The 25,711-nt window shown below is 27.6% G+C and overlaps 1 protein-coding gene across 4 annotated transcripts in view; it reads left to right on the plus strand.

Annotated features, from left to right (window-relative positions):
- Positions 1-306: 306 nt before the first annotated feature.
- The window catches only part of Pkc53E (Protein C kinase 53E), a 102,267-nt gene continuing 76,862 nt past the window's right edge, over positions 307-25,711 (plus strand). For all 4 annotated transcript variants that reach the window (XM_011502934.1, XM_011502936.1, XM_011502935.1 and 1 more), the window contains exons 1-2: positions 307-367; positions 801-1,162. In XM_011502934.1, the coding sequence (XP_011501236.1) occupies positions 969-1,162 (194 nt within the window). In that variant the 5' untranslated portion in view covers positions 307-367; positions 801-968. The remainder of the gene's footprint in view (positions 368-800; positions 1,163-25,711) is intronic.

Consider the following 25,711-nt stretch of genomic DNA (forward strand, 5'->3'; position numbering starts at 1 on the left):
ACTCGGGAGTAGTAGAGCTTGTGTGCCACCCGATCGCGCAGAGTACGCACACGTCTGTCTCTGCGCTTCTCTCGCGTGACAGCCGACGACGACCACGACGACGACCACGACGACGACGATCACGACCAAACATCCTAATAAAAATAAAATAAAAAATCGCAATAAGAATAACAATAACAACAGGAGCATAAGCAGCAGTAGCAGCGGCAGCAGCAGCAGCAGCAGCGGCAACAGCAGCGGCAGCGGCAACAGCAGCAGGAGCAGTAGCAGCAGCACCAACAGCAACAGTATCAGCAGCAGCAACCCAACATCATCAACAAAAACAACAAAAACAACAAAAAAAATAACAACAGCAACATTAGCAACAGTGTGTGCATAATTATTGTTCGGTGCTTGTGTCGTTTTCCCTCATTGCTCTCTCTCTTCCTCTCTTTGTCCTTCTCTCTCTCTCTCTCCCTCTCTCTCTCTCTCTCTCTCTCTCTCTCTCTCTTACAACCAAATATACTAACACACGCGCGCGCGCACACACACACGCACACGCACGCACACGCACGCACACACACGCATACACACAGACACACACAGACGCGCGCGCGCACGCACGCACGCACTCTCTATTTTTCTTTCTCTCGTTTTCGCACGAGCGCCCGCTCGTTCACTCGCTCGTGCGCGCGCCTTGCTTGTTGATCTCTCTAGCGCTTCTCCCTCCCCGTCCGTCCCTTGCAACAAATGATCCAAGGGAGTGCACCGGGCGACGGACACGTCAAATTGGAATAATCGGTGGCAAATAAATCGGACAGGTGAGCGCACCAGTTGCTTCGTCGAGCGGCCGAGGCGAAGAGGCCCATCGTCGATTCAGCACCCGGGTGACTCCGATCGTCGTCCGGAGCGCGCGAACGTCCCGCGGAGGGACGAAGGTCAAGGGTCCGTAATTCGCGAGAGCCTTGATCCGTAAACCGGGTAGCGAGATGGCGGACAACGAGGATAATAACCAGGAGGACTCCCTAGGGCCCGCGGACGCGACCACGGCCTTCGCCAAGAAGCTGCGGGGCCGCAAGGGCGCCTTGAAGAAGAAGAACGTATACGTCGTGAAGAATCACAGCTTCATGCCGCGATTCTTCAGGCAGCCGACGTTCTGCAGCCACTGCAAGGACTTCATATGGTAAGTGCCGATCATGATAATCAATCCCGTGTCCGGGCCCTCTCTCGGGTTCTCCAGGGCTTCGCGGCTGTTCGCGAGCGCGCGTGTTGGCGAGCGACAGGCTGTTGAATGGTCGCACGTCACTTGCACGACAACGTGCACAACGCTGCCGAGCAATTGTCAACGTAATGTGCTTCAAGGAGATTCCCGCGGATCTGGGACAATGAACTCTCGAGTGTTCTTTAGCTTTATCTTATTATCGAAGACCCACGAGCTGGATTTATTTTTCTTTTTTTTTTCTCCTTTTCTTTCTCTTCTCTCATTATTATCATTATCATTAACATTTCTGTCCCTATATTATTAGTACTATTATTTCTATTGTTATTATCATTATCATCATTATTATGCATTATTTTTAATTAAAATTAAAATTAAAATTAAAATTAAAATTAAAATAAATATAAAAATTACAATTACAATTACCGTTATTACTGCTACTGGTTACTATTATAGTTGTTTCGTGTTTGTTGTTTGTTGTTTGTTGTTTGTTGTTGTGATTGTGATTATTTTGTATGACCCGGTTATTGAGATGATATTGTAGAGGAGTGATAGCCTGAACATTGTTGTACGGTGGGACGAGGAATTTGAAACAAGCGGAAAAGCTGTTGTGCCAATTGTTTGCCATTGGCACAACTCTTCTGCAATAATGGTCGGCGAGGTTGATAGTTGCGGAGTATTAATATTCGAGCGATTTAATTTAAAATTATTTTTTTGTAACGGGGTACCACGACATTACGGATTAATCGGAAAAACTTTAATCGAATAATTCAACGGAGGAAGTAGAGGATAATCTCAATTATTACAAATCTTGCTCGATGGTCACTCCAATGTATTAATATATATATATATATATATATATATATATATATATATATATATATATATATATATATTTCAAACATTATAACGAATTAAGAGATTATAAATTAAGCAAGCGATGATTACAACAAGCTTATCATATTATGTTTATCGGCTGTATAATATCATGAAACAAGCAAACCCCAAGAACGTAATATTGAGTTTACAAATCCAAAACAAAAAAATCTAAATAATAGAACTATTCTAATTTTACAATTAAATGTCTGCCCGTTCCTTCTATGTATATTTGCTGATTATTTGATTAGTGATTGTTATTGCAAGTAAAGCGACACTCTCACAATCACATACAAACTTTGCAAATAATACATGAATGTAAGTAGAGTAAAAATGTATCGTTGGTTATTAAATGAATTTTTTTTAAAAAAATTTTACCATATTTCTTTTTTACATAAATTCATAAGTAAATTTTGTAAATGAAAAAAATTATTAGATGTATTTTGAACGAATGATTTTTGTTTTTTTAATCTGTCAGATTTCTTTATATGAATGCTAATTTTCAAATACTATACTTGTTTAAAAATATAATTTCATATCAAATTTATCAGAAAATATTGAAAGACTATATTTAACTATGGTATTTATTATTAAATATTTAATATGTGTGTGTGTGTGTGTGTGTGTGTGTGTGTGTGTGCGCGCGCGCGCGCGCGCGCTCGCGTATATTGAAATTTAACTAATTGCTTATTTCATAAATCTGTCATTCTTACGTGCAAACATCCACCCATCTATACACTCGATCCTGTGCAACAAAACATTATTGTTTAATATAATTTTGAGAGTTAAAATATTTGTTTGATTATGGAAATTTATTGATTTGCTGTCGGTATGGAAGATCAGATAGTAATGGCTGGGATTTACACATTTCATTAAATATCGAAAATAAATGTAGTAATATAATTATTATAGATATTAGGAAATATCTTCGAAATATTAAACATTAAACAGAAATAAGACTATGCAGAAAAGAGTGATAAGTGAATCTGAAATAATTTATATAAAAATAAAGCTATCCTTACATTAATATTTTAAATAAGGAATTTTAAATAGGGAATATAACATTCGGCAAATAATAAATACTTGATTTCTATAGATGAAGTACAAAGACAGTCGGAATAATTTATAAAAGACTTTTTATAAAGTTAAGTATATTTTTAAGTATTTACTGAAGTATGTTTTACTTCTTTTAGGATTGGCAAGATGGTCCATCCTAATATTTACTTAATAGTCGAATGAAAAATATCATTAATATTTTTTATGGCATATATATGCCATAAAAATCTTTAAAGCTGCATGGATATTTATTTAATTGCCGTCGTTAAAATAAATATTTGACAATGCTCAAGATTCAAATTATATTGAAAAATTATTATTATTTTAATGTTTTTTTATTCGTAATTTGAATAAATTTGCGCAGTAAGGTTGAAATTGATATCAATGACGAGTGTAATTTAGTTGCAAATAATTATTTGAATTGCATTTTCAATAATTCATTTCAAATTCCAGCTTTACCCTTTAACTTTCCTTTTATTTAAATAAAGACATTGGATAATGAAAAAATAAAAAAGAAAAAAAATTACTCGAGTATCTAACTATCTGAATGATATTATAATATAAGAAAAGAATATTTTGTATATTATTATAAAGTTTTTGAGACTATATCTCGCTCAATATATTATTTACCCACGTATTATTAATTTTATAATTTAATCAAATGGTATAATTTATACAAAATATGCATTTTATGATATTTATGATGCATTTAATTTTCATGATAATAAATAGATTCAAAATAAATAATTATGTAAATAATAATGAATTTTCCGATATAAATTCTACAGTGATTATGTAACAATAAACAGATATATTAAATAACAATCTTAAGATAAACTTGTTTTTAAAACAAAGATTTACAGAAAACAACACTTTTAAACGTAAATCGAATTTTATTACTAGCGAAAGCACTATAAAAGCTAGACGGAGAACATAAAAAATTTAGAGTATTAAATCAAAGACCAACAGTTTAGAACGCGAATCTTGTTTGCAAACATTTATATTCATTAACACTTTGATGTACGAAATAGAAACAAAAGTAAAATGAACGACGTATCAAAAGATATATATATATATATATATATATATATATATATATATATATATATATATAAGAGAGAGAGAGAGAGAGAGAGAGAGAGAGAGAGAGATTCGTTACAGTCTTAAATGCAGCACATTGTGTAAAAACTGTTTACTTATTTCGTCATCATAATAAATTATATAAATAAGTTTTCTTTTATGTGGCTAAATACTTACCTTCGCAACTGGATTATTACAGATTATACAGACATGGATTATTAATTTAATTATCAAGCGAATTATCAAGCGAATAGCTTTGGCTTTTTCTTGAATGGAAAAACGTATTTAATAATTTATATTAAATAGTACTTGTCATTACAACAACTTAATAAACTAGTTAATTTTTGCCTTTAAAATTCTTAGAAATTAGCATTGGAAGTGCCAAGCTGTAATGTGACATAAATAATTAAATTATTAAATTACAGCCTCTACATACGTATTGAGGGAAATATCTTTTTAATATATTAATCATTAATTTTGAATATTGATCTATCATCTATATATAATCATCGGTTAAATTGGAGTAAAAAGTCAATTTCATTTATCCCGCAATGGCGAATAATTATAACAAACTGAAATTAATATTTTTTCACATTATTTTAAAATCAATTCTTTGAGTTTCATATAATATGCGTTTATATTAAATCGAGTATGATAATTGTGCGATTATTCACATATATTCCCGGTATTTCAATTAAAATCATAAACTTTATAACAAAAGCTTCGCCATATGTTGATAAAAATTTCAACTTCACGCGTGTGTGTGTGATCTATAAGTGAACGTTAGTGAGGTTGAACGAGAAAATTCGAGTCGTCGATGACTGTGTATTCAATTTCATTTCAAATATGTTAATTTTGATTAAATTCTTGATGTATTCATTGAATAAAAATTAATATGCTATTGGAAATTTTTTTTACGTATAATTTTTTTTTATGAATATCAATAGTTTGATATCCTACGATGTTTTCGTACAAATTATTAGAATAATTATTTATAAAATTTAAGCAATAAAATTCACATATTAAACAGTTTTGCCTTATTTTTATTGTTGTTTTTCATCTCAAAAGAATTCTACGTAATAAAGACGAAATTAGCGTATATAACATATGAATATATATATATATATATATATATATATATATATACATAGGAAATTGGAGTTATTGCTAATTGTAAGATGTTTATAATTAAAACAGCGTTGACTTATCGCTTTATATCTAATTTTTTATCGAACATCTATCGATTTGCAAATTAAACATATAGAGAATCGTTATCATATTCGAGCTATTGATTAGCAAAATTGATAATTATGCTTTTCCAAAACTATGCATAGTGCCTACACGTACAATTACATAACTGCTCTACATGTCAAAATATTAACTTCAATCCAATTTCTTTTTTTCACGCTGCATAGAAAAGAAAAAGGGATTAAATGATGCATACGAGGCTAAAGCGAATAAAGCGATTTTTTGTTCTATCGCACAACTAAGGCGCACGTAAAATTTTATCAGCTCGTTTTACGAGTAATCACTCGCAATTCCATACAGCGAATCAACAGGCGCGCGAGAACGCAGCAAGAGAATTCCAAACATCCGCGCGCATATGCTACTTACTCTCACGTGCTATTAAATATGTCTGCCATCTCTTAATCATCCAACGAATGTTTCCTCCTCCCTCCTTGCATTTTTATTAATTCTACTCCTATCTGCCATCCGCGCTCCTCTATACTTCTTATTCGTTGGCTTTGTCCTTCTGGGAATAAGATTTTACATTCTATTGCTCAATTGAATGAATGCGCTATTTACACTCTCAATTCTTTTGGTCTTATTTTGAGAGCACTTTTCATTAGACGATGACAAAACGGAAAAATTCTAGTCAATTCTAGTCTACAAAAAAAATTTTGTACACGATCTTATAATATAATGCACGAAAATCCTTCTATTTCAGTTTGAAAAATTAATTATAAACTTGGGTATTATCCTTCATTTATCAAGCATTCTTTTATCAATGGTTAATTGAAATATATATTTTATACAAGATCGGTCGATGCTAAGTATTGTCATACCAATTTTAAAAGTCAATTGAGTTTGTATAAAAATCGTCATTTTACACGCTGTGCGATTATTTGGAAGAGACATAGAAAATACAGAAGATTATTGATAATGATAAATTCAACTAACAATTGTTTAATGACGAGTCGACGAGCATGTATTTGCTAAGCTATCAATTACACGATTAATTAATTATTTATATTATCGATCATTGTTAAGATTGAAAATATGAAAAAGCCTTGTCATGAAAAATATAAAGCATAAAGTTTTTAGGAATAATGAGCGTTAGATTATGAACGTTACATACATACATTTGATCTGTCAAAAGAATGAAATTCGCGTAAAGACTAATGTAACTTTTAAGTTAATAGCGATTCATAAGCTTTTTGTGCACGGCATTCGCACCACATATTTTGTTAGTAGCATAGGATGCTTAAAAGCTTCCCCGAGATGAACAATTACGTTCTCTTTCCGGAGGCGTTCGTACGCGTCGCATTATCAGAGGCTACAAAATACAAAGTGAGCGAGATTGTAAAGGGAGACAGAGGAAGTAGATATACTTAGCTTTGAAAACTGACGAAAATAACGGGATTAGTGACTCTAAAGAATTATTTTACATTCAAATTCGATATGTATTGGAATGGCAATGGTTGCTTGTGCTTACTGGTAAATATTTTTAAAAAGACAATAGTGCTGCGAACGTTTCATTGTATTAGCTTGTTAAATGTATTTTTTTTATATTCCTCGAGCATCGTTTTAATAAGGTTTTTTTTTCTTCTTTTAACTATTAATTTCTAATTTAATTAAAGCAATTGGAATTTTATTTAATATCGATTTATTGACATTATCCATTTAGTTGAAACTTATACTTCAACATATTATCTACTCAGTTTAACATCGCTCGAGCTTCTTATACCGATTAATTCACAGAATATTAATTTACAATGAATTTATAGAATTTCACATTAAATTGCAACGTGTAAATGTAATAATATTAAAAAAAAAAAAAAAAAAAAAAAAAAAAACAAGTATAACAACATATAAACATTATTTATAAGATTGGATTTGTGAAACATACTTATTACTCAATATTATAGATTCCTGATAAATCAAACTAAAACAAGTCAAATATAAACACGGCAGCAAATATTTTTACTCAACTATTAAAGTTTATCTAAGATTTATCGATTTTATTTAATCATCATAAGAATGACAGATTAAATAATATTAATTATTTTTTAAATCTTGTTAAAACATTCTGTTACTACGTAAATGAATAAATCGCAGAATAATATAAATATGATATTATAGTGAAATTTCTAACCACTGCTAACAACGTCAAATGATGAAACTTAACAAAATCCAAATTTCAATTAAGCCGAGCTTTAAATATATATTCATTGTAATTATCAGATTGTAGCAATACTAAGGTTGCAGTAACTAACAAATTTAGAATTTAATTAATTAATCTTAACAGATGTACAAGATAATAGTTCAGAAGTTCATTTATAAAATATGAAATAAGTAGTTACGAAACTTTTGATCGTAATTTCAATATTAAAAAATAGATGAAACAGAATATATCAATTTCACATGATGTGTTTTATATTTCTCATTAACAATATAGCATTTATTTTTGGCAAGTACGATTAAAATTTATTCTAAAAGCTTAATACATTATCAAAGATTAATAATTACTAATTAATAAAGATCACACTGTGAAGATTAAATATTTTTATGTAAAAATGTCAGCGGGGAGTAAGAGAAGTTAACGAAGGAAAGAAATTATTACGTAGTGTGGTTAAATTCAAATTTTGATCAACTTTATCGTCTATAATAGTTGTTTGGTTATTCTTTTTTTTTTTTTTTTTTTTTTTTTTTTTTAATATAATAGCTTCATCCTACTTAATCAAATTCTCAACCGCGAAGTAAGAGATTAGTGATTGTGCTTTTAGTGTCCCCTATTACTGCGAACACCAAAGTCGTATAGGAGTGCCATACAATACAAAGAATTTTTTCTTCTTTATGTTATGGTTATGGGCCATAGATATCACTTTTTTTTTGTCTCATTGCGCATTAGCTTATAATATTTTCAGGCAATGACATTGCCGAGTAAGCTGAACGTTACACATAAAGACACATATTTTATAGTATCGAAGGCTTTGTATATTAGCTATGATTGTAGAAATGAGCCAACAAACTGTATTTTTTTTATGCGTTTAGAAGGGAAAATCTTTATATAATAGACATATATAATATATAATTCTGCTCGATCTTTTATTTACATTGAGTGTGATGCTTTAATGTACTCTTTATACATATAATGTCCTTATATTTCATAGTTAGAATATTAATCAAGTATGTAAAGTATAAGCTAGAATGGTGTTTTTATATAATAAATTAATATGAATGTTATTATCATTGTATTTTTATTAGAATTATGTTCATCGACACTTTTATATTAACTTTTCCTTTTTTTTTTTTTTTGATACGTATTATATTTTTGAATATTAGAAATACGACAAGTGTGGCATGTAATTCTCATATTGTGCAATGATGCATTAATTTTTGTTATAAATAATTATTAGTCAAGTTCGGTGGACTAGTGTAATAAAAATATTTTATTTGATGAAATTTCCTATTGATATTATAGGAGAAACAAGCAGATAATTTATAATATTAAAAATATATATTATGTATTATATGAAACAATATATTTCACTCATATTACTAAAAAGTGTAAGTTTATAGTTATGTTATTATTATTATTAAATCTATGATATAATATTAAGAAAAAAAAAGAATAAAAATTTAATAACAGCTCATATGATATTTATTATTGAAAAGCTTATTATTGTATATTTTTGTTATTCATTAATGTATTCATTTGCTTTTTTTTTTTTTTTTTTTTTTTTTTTACAACTATAATATATCGTAAATTTTAATGAGCTTTAAAGGGAATTAAACACACAAAATTCTATTCCTTTCAATCCTCTTTGAATAAAAGTCATCGCCATTCCTTTGAATTGGTTTTCTTCTGTTGCATTTGAGCGGTAAATTTTTTGTTGTCGTTGATAATTTATAATAGAATTTACTTTTTTAATCATAAGCAAATATAATGAATTAATAGATGCTACTATAAATAAATGAAATGGCTTTATTATAACCTACAACACTTACAATGTTGCATTAGGATAGTAGATCACATTATTTCATACTCTACCATCTGCTTCAACTTTATTTATTATTTAGTACGCATCGTACCGTTTATTTCCATATAAGTCTCTAGTCAAGCTACCTATACATGTGAACGAAAGCTTTTCCATTCGCTGCAATCCACGCGCATTGACGCGGAAATTGCTCTTTTCTTGCAGAAGGGCGTCGTCACCTTGTGGTGGTACTACGATCGTGTAATTTGGTCCGGAAAATATCCAGCGTGTAATATTTAATGCTTGTTATGTTACTGAAGTTATAGCCACTTGGAACATTTCAGTTCCAGCCTCGAATAATAATTTTCACAATGAACTCACTTACTCAATAAAATATCCTCCATCGCTTTTCATTTGCTTATTCCATCTCAAATACAATATATTCGAACGTATGAAATGTGTCATTCGAAATCCATTCTTTTTTATATGAATAAATTAATGATAGCTTGATTGGAATTATATGCAATTTATTTTATATTTAGATTTTTTTTAATGTCATATCTTTTGCTTTTTTTTTTTTTTTTTTTTTTTTCTTAATGTTAATTTAAATGTTAATACTGTTACTAATTAGGGAAATTGAGAGATGTTTTTCTATTATGTAGATTATAATTTTGTCGAATTAAGCAATTCTTTTTTCAACTATGTCATATTTATATATTATAAGAATATGTTAGAAATAATAATTCTATTTTAATCATTTTTATTGTATTATCCGTAACAACGGTGTCACGCCTACATATGCAAGAGGCGTAAAAGACAATTTTATAATATTACGAAATATATAATTGATTTTCTACAAGTATAGAGACGAAAATTGTACTTACTCCTCACAAGTAAATATAATAAAATTTTCGAGCAAACAAATAATGTTCAATATTTAGTTACAAAGGCAGTAAATAATAATAATAAAAAAAAAAAAAAAAAAAAAAAAAAAAATCAAACGAAAATTTGGAAAAGATCTAACTTTAGAAATGGTATTTCGGTGCAGTTGGCAAAACTTCTAAAACCTTGCTTATTATTATGATGTCGAAAATTTACAATTTGTAAAATAGTCGTAACGTTAATAACGCTAGTAACATATCTTTTTAGAAACAATAAGGAAAGACGATTACAAATATTAGAAGATAAAATAACATGTCAAAGAAATGAGTATAATAAGAAGGTAATAACTTACTGCTTTCTATAGCTATCTCAAATGTAGATTCAAATACGTAATTAACAATGTAAGATTAAAATTAGTAAGATAATTAAAATATGAAGGCGCGTTAAATGTTAGTATGCATTTGGTTAAAAACTGGATAGCAACAATATACTTACTTTAAATGACTTGAAACTAATAATTTCAATTTTCATACAATTAGCTCATTATATTAATAAAGAAAGCTTAGGATATAATACACACATCCAAGCATGTACACATACATAAACACATTTCACGCGCGTTCGAACGCACACGTGAGAAATGAGCTAAAATAAAATCTTTCCTTAAAAATACTAATATATAGGTTTTGGAGTCTTGAAATTTATATTGAATAATTATATACCAAATTCGATATTAATAAAATTCGAAAAGTAGAAAAACAAATGAACATTCTAATAAAAACTTTATAATTAACAATTATTTGTCTTAAGTTAGATGCTTATTTGTTAAAGAAAATTTTTGTAAAGCGAATCTTTTATAACCAATAATATTATTTTAATCACTTTTATTAGAAGCAATATGATTATTATTTAATTAATAAATAATATAAATATTAGTTTTACATGTAGTTTCACATATTTCTATCATCATTTATCTATCGTCGGGTTACCCATGGTAAATCCTCTTGGAATATGAAGAATATTTGTTGAAACACAAACAAGCAATCGGGAATAGTCAATGAAAACAGGATACGAATATCATTAATCTTTACTAATAAATACATTGATAAATATTAGATACACAGACGTAAGGTATAAGTACGATAATGAATTTTATTTCTCTGAATAACATATTAACGAGGTAAATAGTTGTTTATTTAGATTTCCAATAAGAAATAGCACGATGGAAAACAAAGATAAAATAATTAAGTTATTAAATTAGAAACATAAAATGTTTCCAATATTCTTAAAATAGGAACATGTGGATCCGCCGTAACTGAAATAGATTAGTACAGTTTTATCGATACAGCGATTCAGAAAATGAGATGATTAGGAACTTCGAGTAATTGTGTTTTCTTTTACGTTGAATTAATTTAATGTTACGTCCAAACAAGCTCCTAAATAAATCGAAAAATAGCAATATTAACAGATAAACCAGATAAATCGACCTTCATTAGCGTAGAGAACCATTACTGTTGGTACAATCTTGTGAATTTTCATTATACTTATAAATTCTTGGAATGTACGTTCAGCGTATTTGAATTCGAAAATTTTCAATCGTTTAATATCAATAGGAGAATTATAAATATATTGGATAATAAAGTAAATAAAATGAAAAATATAATGTAAATATATATAAATCAATTTAAAAATTCAATTAGAATTGAAAACTGAAACTTATAGATTGTTGTACGTGCTTTATAAACCTTTTTTTTTTTTTTTTTTTTTTTTAATTATCTGGCTATATTTTAAAGTGCTTTTAATATTATATATTTAATCACAGAATAGGCAAATTTTTTTTTTTTTTTTTAATAATGTTAGTAATAAAGCTAATGTAATCCTGGTAAATGTAATAGATATAAATGCAAATTATTTTATTACAAGCACGTGTTATGATTGACGTTTTATATAAATTATATAGAGTTAAAAATAATAAAAGGCCGATCGTATTTAGTAATCGTAATAATTACATTAAAATTACCGCCGATAAATAGAATAGAGTGAAAGCAGACAAATTTAGAAGATAGATTTGATGTTCAACGATTTAATGACAGATGAAAGAGTATATATTTAGCTGAAATTTTTAATCGGTATAAAATTATTTAATTATTAAAAACTTAAAAACTTGCCAATTAATAATGTAATAAACAAATGTAGAAAATTTTAATACGAAGAATAAGTTGATTTATTTAAAAATGTTGTATTTATAAAATTATTAATTTTATAATTCATATACTTATATAAAAATTTTATAGTTCAATAACATTTTTTTTTTTTTTCAAACTGAATATATTTAGAATTAATTGGAAAATCATTAAATAGAAATTTTGTAAGTGGTCTTGAATATTATAATATAAATTGAGATAAGTACTTTGGGAATAAGACACCAATAATAATAATCTATTGAATAGATTAAAAAAAAAGAAAAGAAGTTCTAGTAAATTATTTAACATTCACGAATAACAAATCACAATTAAAAAATGTGAAATATAATAGTTAAATTTATACAATAAAACATAGTTTTACTAAAATTTTTACATCATTTATCCTATGGATAAAATTAATGGATAATATTAAAATAAAATAATAAAGGTCCTCAAATTAAAAATAATTATAATTAAAATAAAACTAATATTTATTTACTATAAATATAAATTATTGATAAATTATAATATTCTATGTAGTTTTATAAACACAAAATTAAACATAAACAATGTTTACAAATCGATATAGATTTCATAAGATATTGTTAATATACGATATAGAATACAAAAAATATTAATATTCACAGTACTTATTTAATTAATTCGATAATATTAGTATTATTTGATCTTATAAATATTATCATAATTATTGTATAAGATTAAATAGTTCGTAAATAATAGAAGATGAATTTACAAGAATTTCTTTTGATTTTAAAATATCTTTACATTGCTTAAAGAAGAAAAAAGTTTATCATATTCATTTGTTATATTGTAATTTAGATAATAAATGATCAAAAATGATGTATAATATAGTTAAACAGAAAGAAGTATTAATACGGACAGATAAGAAACATGTATAATATATGTAATTTGCAAATTTTAATTATAAATAGAATGAATGCCTTATTTACAAGATTTGTTTTTTCAAATTTTATTTCAACATGTAATTTTAAGTTTATATTTCTTCATTGTATATGAATATAAATTTAGCTGCTCACATTATTGCGTAAGAATTATATAAACGAATAATACCTTTGTATATTTATGATTTATTTACAAAGGTAAACGAACTGATTATGACCGGTCACTATCAATAAAAGATTGTACGTTGTCTTTTCATTCGCTCTCTCTCTCTCTCTCTCTCTCTCTCTCTCTCTCTCTTTCTCTCTCTCTCTCCCCTCTCTCGTTTACATTGCTTATTGATGTTGAATATCAAATAGTATCTCGTTCTATATAAACGCCTTACTGATTGATATACAAGTCCGTTATCAAGGGCAGTTTCAAATTAATAACGATTTTCTTCTTTTCTACTGCCATATTATGGCCTTGAAATGTCAAGGAACATTTTAAACAATTATCAATTTCAGAATGTGATTGAAGGTGAGTTCGATAGCTCAAGCCAAAGTGTTTCATGTTGTGCGAACGTATTTAGCGCATGTAATTTTTGCTTTATACATTTAGGATTTTTCTTTTACTTTATTACATTAAATATATTGATGTTATGTAAATGAGAATGGGATATAAATTAGTTTTTTAGTACAATTTTTTATTGTATTATAAAAATAAATTCTATCTTTATTACCTAGATTTATCAAGTATTATTAATGCTTTTAATGACGTATCGCTGAAAAAATAATCATCATTAATCTAGAATTGAATACGTTCTAAGGTTGAAAACTAAACCGCAGCTTTCTTTAGTTTCTATTAATATACTATTTTATTTATTATTTTAAATCGTAAAATTTTTGTACTGTTGTTGATTAATTATATTACAGTTTACTAATATAATATATAGGATATGAGATATAAAGATATAATATGTGTCGAATAATATGTAGCGAGGAGCCAACGATTAAGAATAATGTTGTTTGGATGAACAATTGTAGTTTGTATGAGTTTTATATTCTAAAATAAATTTTATTTAAAAATTTTTTTTCCACCGAGTCGTAGTAATCTTTATACCTTAAGAAATTAAAAAATTAAAAGAACAAACGATGTACATTAATATTGATTATAATATCTTTGTATAAATCTAAATATACTCTCTTGTTATAATGATCGAACTACGTTAAAATTAGGTGGTGTGAAATATTTAAGGAACATGGAAAATTATACAAGGTAAACGAACTTGTCCTCACGTTGTTTCGATAGTGAACTTGTCCGAGGCTTTTGCGAATCAAAATAGAAATCGTAATAATGAACATAAAATTTCACTTCTTAACATTCTTTAAGTATTTGTAAATATAATATTAGATGAAATTTGATAAGCAGATTTATTTTTAAATTATTGTTTTCTAAGAAATATAATTCTAAGTTTTTGAAAGGAATTAAAAAGGTTTTGGCAATCGCATTAAATTTCTGTGCATATATAGGAAGAATCGTTGTACTGGTGAACTTTTTTTTCAAGCCAATAGTGAAATGATTTACTTTTTTTTATGTAATTTAATAAGTTTCAAATACATTTATATGTATATATTCGAAATAATTGCTTCATTGTAATTAAATGAATTTTGCAAATAATCGAATACATTAATAGCACGAATAAAAATGTGTTAAATATAATTTTCATAATACTTCATAAAATTCTAGATTTCGTAAAGTTAAAGTTTTTCTATAATTATAAATTTCATTCAATATACACTTGTATTTATGAATCCGAAATGATAAAGTAATAAATAATCGTTGAAATTAATTATATAACGAAATGAATTATATACATGTTTTTGCTTTTATATGTTTATTTTGCATTTGTTTATTTTTAACGTTTCTAATAATATTTATTTTATCTGTATCGATAGTATATTTTATACTGATATAATTTTATTCGCAATTTGTACTTTTAAATATCACGATCAATCAATGTTTATTATTGAAAATAATTAAAGGAATTTGTATTCGTTCATTGCGACGATCCTTGTTACATTAACAATTTCTTATGGTTATCGAAATGATTAAGACTAATTTTATTATCGTTCATTTTATATTTATTAATTTTACTTGTTTCATAACATAATTTATAACAAATTTATACAAAATTATATTTAATAAAAAATTGATATATATATATATATATATATATATATATGTTCGTGAATTATTCCATTTGCATTTCGATGCTTTTCATTTCTTTTATGACGACTCTAATGTAAAATGTTTTTTTTTTTTATTCGTAATTAATGGCACAATAATAAAATTTTACCATGGCTATTGCATTATACAGCTTCATAATTGTAAATAAAAAAATTAATAGAGCAAAGGGATCGTATGGTCCTAATGTATCGAAGGTTAGGACGCTCAACGACAATCTAATAGACCGCATTACTTTATCCAGTAATTTTAATTGGTTTAGTAGACGGTCATACTCAGAAATCCATTTTGTTTCATATGGCATTGTCGGTAATCGATATTTCGAAGACATTTTGTTCTCTTACTCGCTCGTTTTTACAAGGTCTGTGAAACAAATCACATTACTGTGCAAAAGTGTTTCTGAATAAATACGAAGATGCAATATTTATAGGAGGTAATGGTCAACAGTAATTATATCCACTTACCTTAATATTTTCAGAAAATGCGCTCATCCGTTTGCTACTAGAGTACGGTACATTATTATTATCACATCTCTCTCTGTGTCTTTCTCTCTCTGTCTGCCTGTGTGTGTGTGTGTGTGTGTGTGTGTGTGGATGGGCAATCATTACCGCCTTTTGTAGCTTACATAATTTATGTATCAAGGATATTTGTTTATTGATAAATACGCCAAAGTTTTTTTTATTACGATACTCCACTAATCAAGTCATACGTGCTAATATATATATATATATATATATATATAGCGAGAGAGAGAGAGAGAGAGAGAGAGAGAGAGAGAATGAGCATATTGTATCAATACATATAAAGGGATACTGTAATTGTATATTCTAAACGTTATTTTGAATTTGCGTTTACGCAATTTTGTGAACAGGATATATTTATGCAGTGACACCTCGAACTAGAAATGTAGATCACATTCTCGATCATTTACAACAGTCGCTGCTTTTATGGTGTTATTGATTTACCAACTACTTTGTTTTGTCTTAAAATTTTGCGTCGTATTTTATAACATTGTTTTTTGTAATACTAAAACACTTATATACATATTTTACGGCTTTAAATATTTCAAGCATGTTTTCCTTTAATAAACAACTTCAAATAAGAGACTTAAGATTTATATCCGCTTAATTTATTTAACCTGTGATAGATTGGGATTCTCGGTTATTCCGTGGGTTTTTGATTAAATTGATAGAATGATCGCCGTCAAGATATTCCATCAAATTAACTCTTACATATACGTACACACACACACACGCGCGCGCGCGCGCGCGCGCACACATTTACATTCTTCAGAGACTAGATTTTGAAGAGGGCCATAGATTGTTTTTGTCACAATGGAATAAAAATTATTAAGAATTTTAATATAAAACGGATTTAGCTTGTTATATTTAGTGTTTCTTTATTGTTGTTGTTGTTGTTGTTGTTTTTTTTTTTTTTATTTTATTTTATTTTATTTTTTTTTTATAAACGGCATTGAAATTATACCGTTGATGAAATTGTTAATGTTTTAAAGAGTACATAATCGGCAATTTTTTTGTCTTTTTCCTTTTTTATTTTTTTCTTAGATACATTTTCTAAATCTAATAATCACGCGAGTAAACCCAAATATATAATAATAATTATTATTCCTCAGTCAATCAGAACTTTTTCCGCATCGGCTATAAATAAACAGCGAGCGTATTAATTTACTCGACGACGCTCCCAACAAAACCATAATTTATTTGTCCAGTTGGTGATGTGTAGCAACCGGGAGGCACGAAGAGAAACTAAAGTCGCAAACAACGAAGATACAGATAGGCAGGCAGGCAGGCAGGCGGAGCCGAGCAGTTTTGCGCTGACGAAATTTGCACTGCTATCGTCACCGTAGCTGCGATTTCTCGGGCGAACAGTATCAAAGTCGCGATGCCCCATTCTTGTTTTTCATCTCGTTCTTTTTCTTTATAGCAAAGAGATGATTTTTTTTTGCTACGTGAGTGATTAATCGGAGCCGTTGTGATAGAACTTGGCTCCGCTGATGAACATGTACGTACGTGATATGCGTAGCGATCGAAAACTTAATAGGAGTAGTGCCACGGCTTGAATGGCTTAGTGCTTTTATCTGGCTCCAATCAAATATGTAATTTTAAGCAGCAGAATTATTTACATACGAATGCGACTTTCTTTCTTTTTTTTTTTTTTTTTTCTAAACGGACTTCTTCCCGTAGAATTTTATAAATAGTTTAACTAGTGTGAGCTATTTTCTCATCCATATTTTATATCGCTTAGAAGTTATTATTAATAATGCATGCAGACGAATTGTTTATTTTATCCGTATTATAGACATGTATTGTGCTACTTATAATAATACGGCTTACGACGTCACACGAGTATGCTTTTTGCCTTGTATATTTAAAATTACGCAGTCGATCTTTCGTATATTGTGAGATAAAATTCATAAATAGTAAGCTTACTATTGGAATATATCATTTAGATTATAATATGACCAATGATGTCAATTTCATTAATATTTGTATTAAATTTCTTAATAAATAAGTAATATAGAAGCAGATAAATGTAATAAGATAAATTTGTAATTAAAAGAATTTTAGTAACGAAATGATAATAAAAATTTTGTTTTTTTCTCGTATTCAATTAGCCAACATTTTTTTTTTTTTTTTTTTTTTTTTTTTTTTTTCATATATTGTTTTAGATTTGTAAAACAATTATCTATAAACTCACAACAATATTTTACAAAGTATTGAATTTTTATAAATTAAAGTCATATAGATTTTAATTAATTTAACGGCTTCCAAGGTTTATGAGAGATGGCAAATTATTAGTGATTTTATGACATATACAGTGTATACGATCTTACTGAAAATGATTAACTTTTTAATCATTTTCGTTACCACTACATCCAACAAATTTATTGGCGGCTAGTATGAGGTGTCATTTCACAAAATTGAATTAAAACGAGATTATGTGCGTGTGCGTTTGCCTGCGCATATGCATGCATGCATGTATGTATGTATGCATGCATGTATGTATGTATGTATGTATGTATGTGTATATATGTATATTCATAAGTGGAATAACATAGCTTGAAGCATAACCTCAAGCGCAACATTCATCTAATCGAGGTGAAGAACCGAATTCTGGCATACTTCCAAAAAGTCAGGCGCGCGTGCTTTTATAGTCTTTTTTTTTCATCGCTGTCGCGTATATAAGCGCGTCGAGTGTTATTTGAAAAAATGTGACGCGAATTACGTACATTATCGTACCGGTGCATTAATATTACTGTTAAAAAAAACTAAAGCGGCAGAGTCGAAAATTTCACACCTACTTTGAGCTCATTAAGTCCTTTAATTTATCTGAAGAACAATTACAGAACAAGCCTCGCTTAAATTTAAAAGAAGAAGTAATTTTTTTTTTTTAGATAATTTTAGAATTTAGAATTTAACGCGAGTGTTTAATAACATTTTAATACAAAACGATGTAATTTAGTATTAGAAATTATATTAAATTTAATACTATCGAATAGGTATGTATATATATATATATATATATATATATATATATACATACATACATACTGTTTTATTTAATAATAAAAATTTAATTTAGTATTTAGTAATCAAAGTGAAAAAAAAACTGTAAGGCTAAAATTATAAAACATAATGCCATGGCTGAATACTTTCTACGAAATATTTAATTACTGTTAGACAAATTTTACCTTTTTATTACGGATTTTTAATTTCAACTGTTTTCAACAATTATTTGTATAACTTTTATAATTTAAATTATGATTAGTTTATTATGCTATAAGCTGATGTACAAAAAGGTATATGATGCAGAAAGTTTATTTCAGATATATTAACTCTGTAATTTGCTTGTTTTTCGGCTATAATTATTTTACGTTTTTTTTTTTTTTTATTAGATCATAATTAAAGTACAAAAAGTCACTACAAAAGAAATTTTACTGCTTGTGAATTATAAGGTATTTTTATTGACTAAATTATTCTATTTTTGTCTATTATTTAATATTAATTTTGCACAATATTACAAGAAATTTTATGATTAAAAGAAATTTATGAGAGTAAAATAACGCATATGGAAAGTATGTAAAATAAATATGGTTAACAGAATTCGGTAATCTATATATCTGCTGGATTTATCATTATGAATTTTTTGTATCCATCATATGATTTTGAAAGATAGCAAATGTTTTTTCTTCGGATAATCTTTTGCCTTTCAATACCTCATCGATAAATTGCTAAGATTTTAACAACTCTTCACGTTTTACTGTATTCACAATTTGTTCATACGCATTATTTACCCAATAGTCGATTACATTAAGAGTTCGCCTACTTGATATCGACGTTAACTGTGCATCGAGATTTTAGTGCTCGAGGATATAAATCAACAGCAATAATGCAACCACACGACGATATAAGACTTTATAGCGAACGCTGCTCGATATCGCTATATATTGTACTTCGACGTAATATACAATTAAGTTTCCCATATAATTCTCAGATTAGTACAAATATACAAAAATTCAATTCAATCCTATGTGCGATGCATTAATTATGTATGTTAATCACGGTCTCATAAATATCACCTGCCGTCAGTTTCGTTATCTTGAACCATTATCGGTGCCAGCTTCTTTAATCTCTTTCTAAAGTTATGCCAAGAAACTAATACATGCCATGTAGATATGTACATCGCTATTGTATTTATCGTGCCATGCATTCCTATCCTTCGTGTAGGTGAAAAAAATAACACGAGAGCTCAACAATGATATTCTACTTAATCCTACATATATATATATATATATATATATATATATATATATATATAACTGTATCAATTCGTTTAGCATTAAATAGTTAAATATGATTGTAAGTTCTATTTAAAAACTAATCGCATACCATTTTATGAGATAAATGTGATTCTTAAGAAAAAATGATGTTTGAATTTTTTTTTTACCCTATGAACATTATCGATAAAATTAGCCTATCGAAACTGATAAGACAAAAGTGCGTGATCCCAAAGAGAAGGCACCGTGAAAATTCTTCTTTTCTTTTATTAGAATTCATCTCTTCAATAATAACGACTGCGAAGATGATTATGATTATAGATTGGCATAAAAGAACTTGAGTTCTCCAAAACTTTCTTTGCATTATTTAGAATTTATAAAAATAGAAGTAACTTATACGATTAAATGCAATTTTTTGTTTATTCTTTTATCGTTTGACATGTAGTAAATACCGATTAAAAATGGTTTTTAAAAATGGTTTACAAAAAATGTCTCTAAGGATAATGGAATGTAATTCGTACAAATAGAATGAATGAATTTTATAAAGTATCTAGGCTATCAATAAGTTTAAATCAATTTCTTTTATTAATTATTACTTTATTTTATCAGATTAAAACTACAGATAATATAGTTATTATAAATAATGATTTATCAGAAACAAATAATTGTTAGATTTATATAAAAATTATATGTTCATTGTACGTGAGTTTTAACAATTTAAAATTGAACAGATTGACAGAAAAATTGAAACAATTTTGTTCAAAGAGCACATGATATTCTAATAGAATAAAATTTATGTTTTATGTTAACATCAATGACATGAATATTACAAATTTTTTTAATATTCACCTCTAATATTGGCATTAATAGGAAATTTTTTTAAGCCTTTGAAAATATATATTGCTGTGAATGTATGGTCTTGAAAATAATTATTTGTTGAATATTCGATGATAAAGTTTTCCGATGCATAATTGAAAATCGTTAATAAGAGAAAGGTAAAAGCTAAAAATCGGCAACGCTTTCTTTAACAATATTTTTAGAATTATTAAATCCGTAATGCACTGTCTGAGTTAAATGAAATGTAAACCGATTGATCTTTCGGGACTAAAATAATTTCATAGTTTTTTTATGAAAAAAAAAAAAAAAAAAAAAAAATCCATAAAACCCTTTATCTTTTTCACTCAAACAAGCAACATTTAATCAAGAGTACTTAAGAAATCCTTTATTTTTTAAATTAAGAAATGAAACATAACATTTGTTAAATGTCATACTATATATTTCATTCTTGCCACAGTTAAAATAATTTTACTAATATTTATTAACGAATTGTCCGACTATATAACTTTTAATACTCTTACTACTAATACGTTTGTCGACTAAATTATAGAATGAGAAGCTGCAGATTGAAACGAGAAAAGAAAAGGAAATAAATATACAAAACAAGAGATAGGAAATAAGATAGAAAATCGTGCGCATAGGTATTGTTGCATCGAAGGTACGCGAAAGAGCGAGAAAGATAATGAATACCTCGTTCTGTGCTATTTTCAGCCCCGAGTTTGGTTCTCTCGTGCTACTACAGCTTTTCTCCAACCCCGATTTCCATCGATTTTACCCACTTTCTCTTTTTCTCTCTTTACTCTATTTTCTCTCTGACTGTCTCGATTTCTCTTTCAGTTCTCATTCTTCTCTTCTCTATTGCTTTTTTCACGCGCTCGCATTGCTCTTTTTCTCTTTATTTCTTAGTCATATAATGTGTATACTAGGAGCAACGAATACTTGTAGGCTAGTGAAGTTAAACCTGGAAACTCTCTCATAATTTTTCTTTGTCCCTACCTCCAAACTATTTTTTTCTCTTTTTATACTTATGATGGATTATATAAACAAACGATATTTTTATAAAATCAAAGAAACATAATGTAATACAATATATACAATATATATATATATATATACAATATATATATAGTGAAAGAGAGAGAGAGAGAGAGAGAGAGAGAGAGAGAGAGAGAGACTAACCGAAATAGGAACTTGGTAAGATGCATTGCTGATGTATATATGACAGAAATTCTTATACCGGAGATGAATTATTTTTACACTTCTTCCCTTTATATAATCGAAACTATTCATTTTGCGCTATCACTTAACAAAAATTGCAAAGTCTTTTGTGTGTATTCATGTCGACGTTGCAGCCAGCATTCGGCTTTTTGCGGTTACCATCAGCCGTTTATGGATGTATGTGTGATGCAGCAGACAGCACTTTTAACACGTGATGGTCGCAAAGATATTCTCTGGCACATATGAGTTTTCATTGCATTTGCTGTATTTGTTTTCATTATTTCAAATTACAAATTGGACCTTTTGAGCATTTAGGAGTAACATAATAGTAATAGAGCGAGTATATAGAGCGAGAGCATATTTTCAATATAAAAACAAATTTACTATTTATTATAGTAAATTATATTAAAGTAAGCTTTTTATGCATTTGTAATTAATGACGAATAATATAAATATTTATTAGCTATCGAATTCAATAACAAAACATTACAAGAAAAATATATAAATAATTAATTACGCATTCACCTTATTCCGTTTATTATTTTAATGAAATTATTATAATGATGTATTTAATTTTAAATAATTGTAATATTGCTATTTTATTAAATTTATTTCATTGCAATAAGTATTTAAAAGTCCAAACTTATACATAATAAACAAATAATGAACAAAGGTATATAGTCGAAAATTAAGAAACTTATTTAAAAATTTTTTCTTTATATATTTAAGATAAATTCGAGACTTTGAGATATTGATTTGTCTCAAAATTCAATATCTATATTTCTTATGTATGCACCGCAGTGACTAATTTCGTGCCAATCTACAAATTTTTTTTTGAATCACATATTCCAAAAATATACTCTTACGGAATTACTTAAAGTTCATAAGAAATTTCATATTCATGTGAAGATTAATACTAAAGATATATTAAAAAGTATACTAAAAATTAAATTGAATGTTCACCGACAGACCATTATTAGTTAGGTAAACAATTTAAAAAAAAAAAAAAATGAATCCGTTCCACTCGTACGATAGACAATTTGACATGAAAATTTTAATGTAACAAAAAACGTAGTAAAAATAAAATAAAATTGTTTCTTATTTATATTTTCGTAGTTACTTTTATTTATAAAAATATGCTTCCATCTATATCCAATGTAAATATCTTTTTAATTATTAATGAAATGTATTTTCGAATGTTCCATTTCCTTAACCATTAATTGCTTTATTTGTAATAAATTATATTCACCGAAGTTTTAAACTTTACTTTAAAACTGTGAACTACGAATACTACTAATTTCTCTCCCCAACTAAATTTCTATTATACGTTTTTATAAATATCAATTATAAATATGAAATGTGTCCTGAAAATCGATGATACTCGCCATTATATCTTGAAAGAAAGTCGATTTTTCTTTTTAATGGACATAATGGATAGCGCGATCTTTGATTTCTACATTTCAACCCGTGTGGATACACGGGCGCCTTAATCCGAATTAAAACTGTATTTGAACTTCATTCGAATATGAAATGAATTGACTGAAATCATGAAAATTCGATGCTGACGATTAATTTCTACTGTATAGCCAAGCAGCAACATTTAACATTTACTCTGACGTCTATTCTGTACATTATAAAGTTATCTTAAAGCTCAAAGGTGCTGCTAGATGTTATTGATTTTTCAAAATAATTAATATCTCATTAGGATAAATTATCTTTACATGATTAGACAATAAGATAAAAGTTGCCGATGAATATCTTATTTATAATTTTTATACGACATTATGGAGGAATAAATGCTTTATATTGAAAATAATATATATGCTTTGTTATTATAAGCTACTTTTATGATGACGTCGTATGTGAAAAATATATTGAAATAGTTACGTCATGAAAATGAAATTATTTTTATGTAAATTGATACATTTTTAATATTATGCTTATGGTATAATGCGAGTATTAGCTTTTGTGATGTCTCGAGGGAGGAAATGCGTGAAAATTATTAGATTTAGTTGAAAAAGAATCAATAGTGCTTCTTTTTATAATATCATATTGTTACATATTAAATAACATTATTTTAATCACTAGTCATTGAAGACTGATTTAAGCAAAGAAATATATAATTTATTTATTCACATTATAATAATAATAAATATTATATAATTAATCATAATCTAATAAATAGTTGATAAATATGAAAAATACTCTTTTAAAATAGTAGTGCACTTTATTCACTCACGTTGATAAATATAAAAATGCCTTAGTTTCAATCAACGAGTGTTGATTGTGTTTCTATGATAGCTAATGTTATTCGAATATATGAAAGTGGCCAATATATTAACAAGCACCGCAATTCTGTAATTTTTGCAACGTATAATACGTGTTTACACTTTTACGAATAATTTATGTATATATAAGTCATCTCTTACATTAGTTTTTTGTTGGAATGTACCGCACTTTTTTTTTTTAAAGGAATTCCATTCTCTAATGGAACATCTGATTTGTACATGTTTATCCATTGTTCTTTAATCGTCTAAAAATTATTAACAAAACGTTAAGAGATTGCAAAGAATTAGCAATTTATTAACAGAGCGTAAATTGGTAAAGAACTATCATGTGCCTCGCGTCTTTTTTCTTAGTACAAAATTTATTTCTCCTAACGTATACTTGACGGCATTGTTTATCTCCGATGACTTTATAGATAACGTGGTAGATACTTCTTACTTCATCTCCCATTTCTCACATTTCTTATAATTGCATAAATTTTAAATAACCCAAAATCTTATAGTCGTAGCCTTTGCTTTAAGTCGTAAAGAAGACGGTTACATTGATATAAAGCTCGGGCGGATTCGTCTATTTATTAGTACGAGAATTAAAATTATTTGCGAATTTTCAGGAAAGAATCAATCTGCATTTTATATTTATATTCTTAGGTTACGAATCAATAAAAATTTTTATGAATTTTCTAAGTATACCGTTAATACAATTTCATGTGAAACTTCACTTTAATTTTCATTTTATCTTGTGTAACATTCGTTGAAATGCAATTAAGGGACAAACTTTCTCTCGATCCTTGTATAACCTTGTATAGGCATTAATTTTTGTTATTTGATAATTTTTTAAAGTCTGTATTTACTTGTATTAATAAAATTGGCAACAAAAGAAATATATTATGTTTGAAATCACTATATATATATATATATATATATATATATATATATATGTGTGTGTGTGT

The sequence above is a fragment of the Ceratosolen solmsi genome, unplaced genomic scaffold, assembly GCF_000503995.2.
Source record: "Ceratosolen solmsi marchali unplaced genomic scaffold, CerSol_1.0 scaffold61, whole genome shotgun sequence".
Lineage (NCBI taxonomy): Eukaryota > Metazoa > Arthropoda > Insecta > Hymenoptera > Agaonidae > Ceratosolen > Ceratosolen solmsi.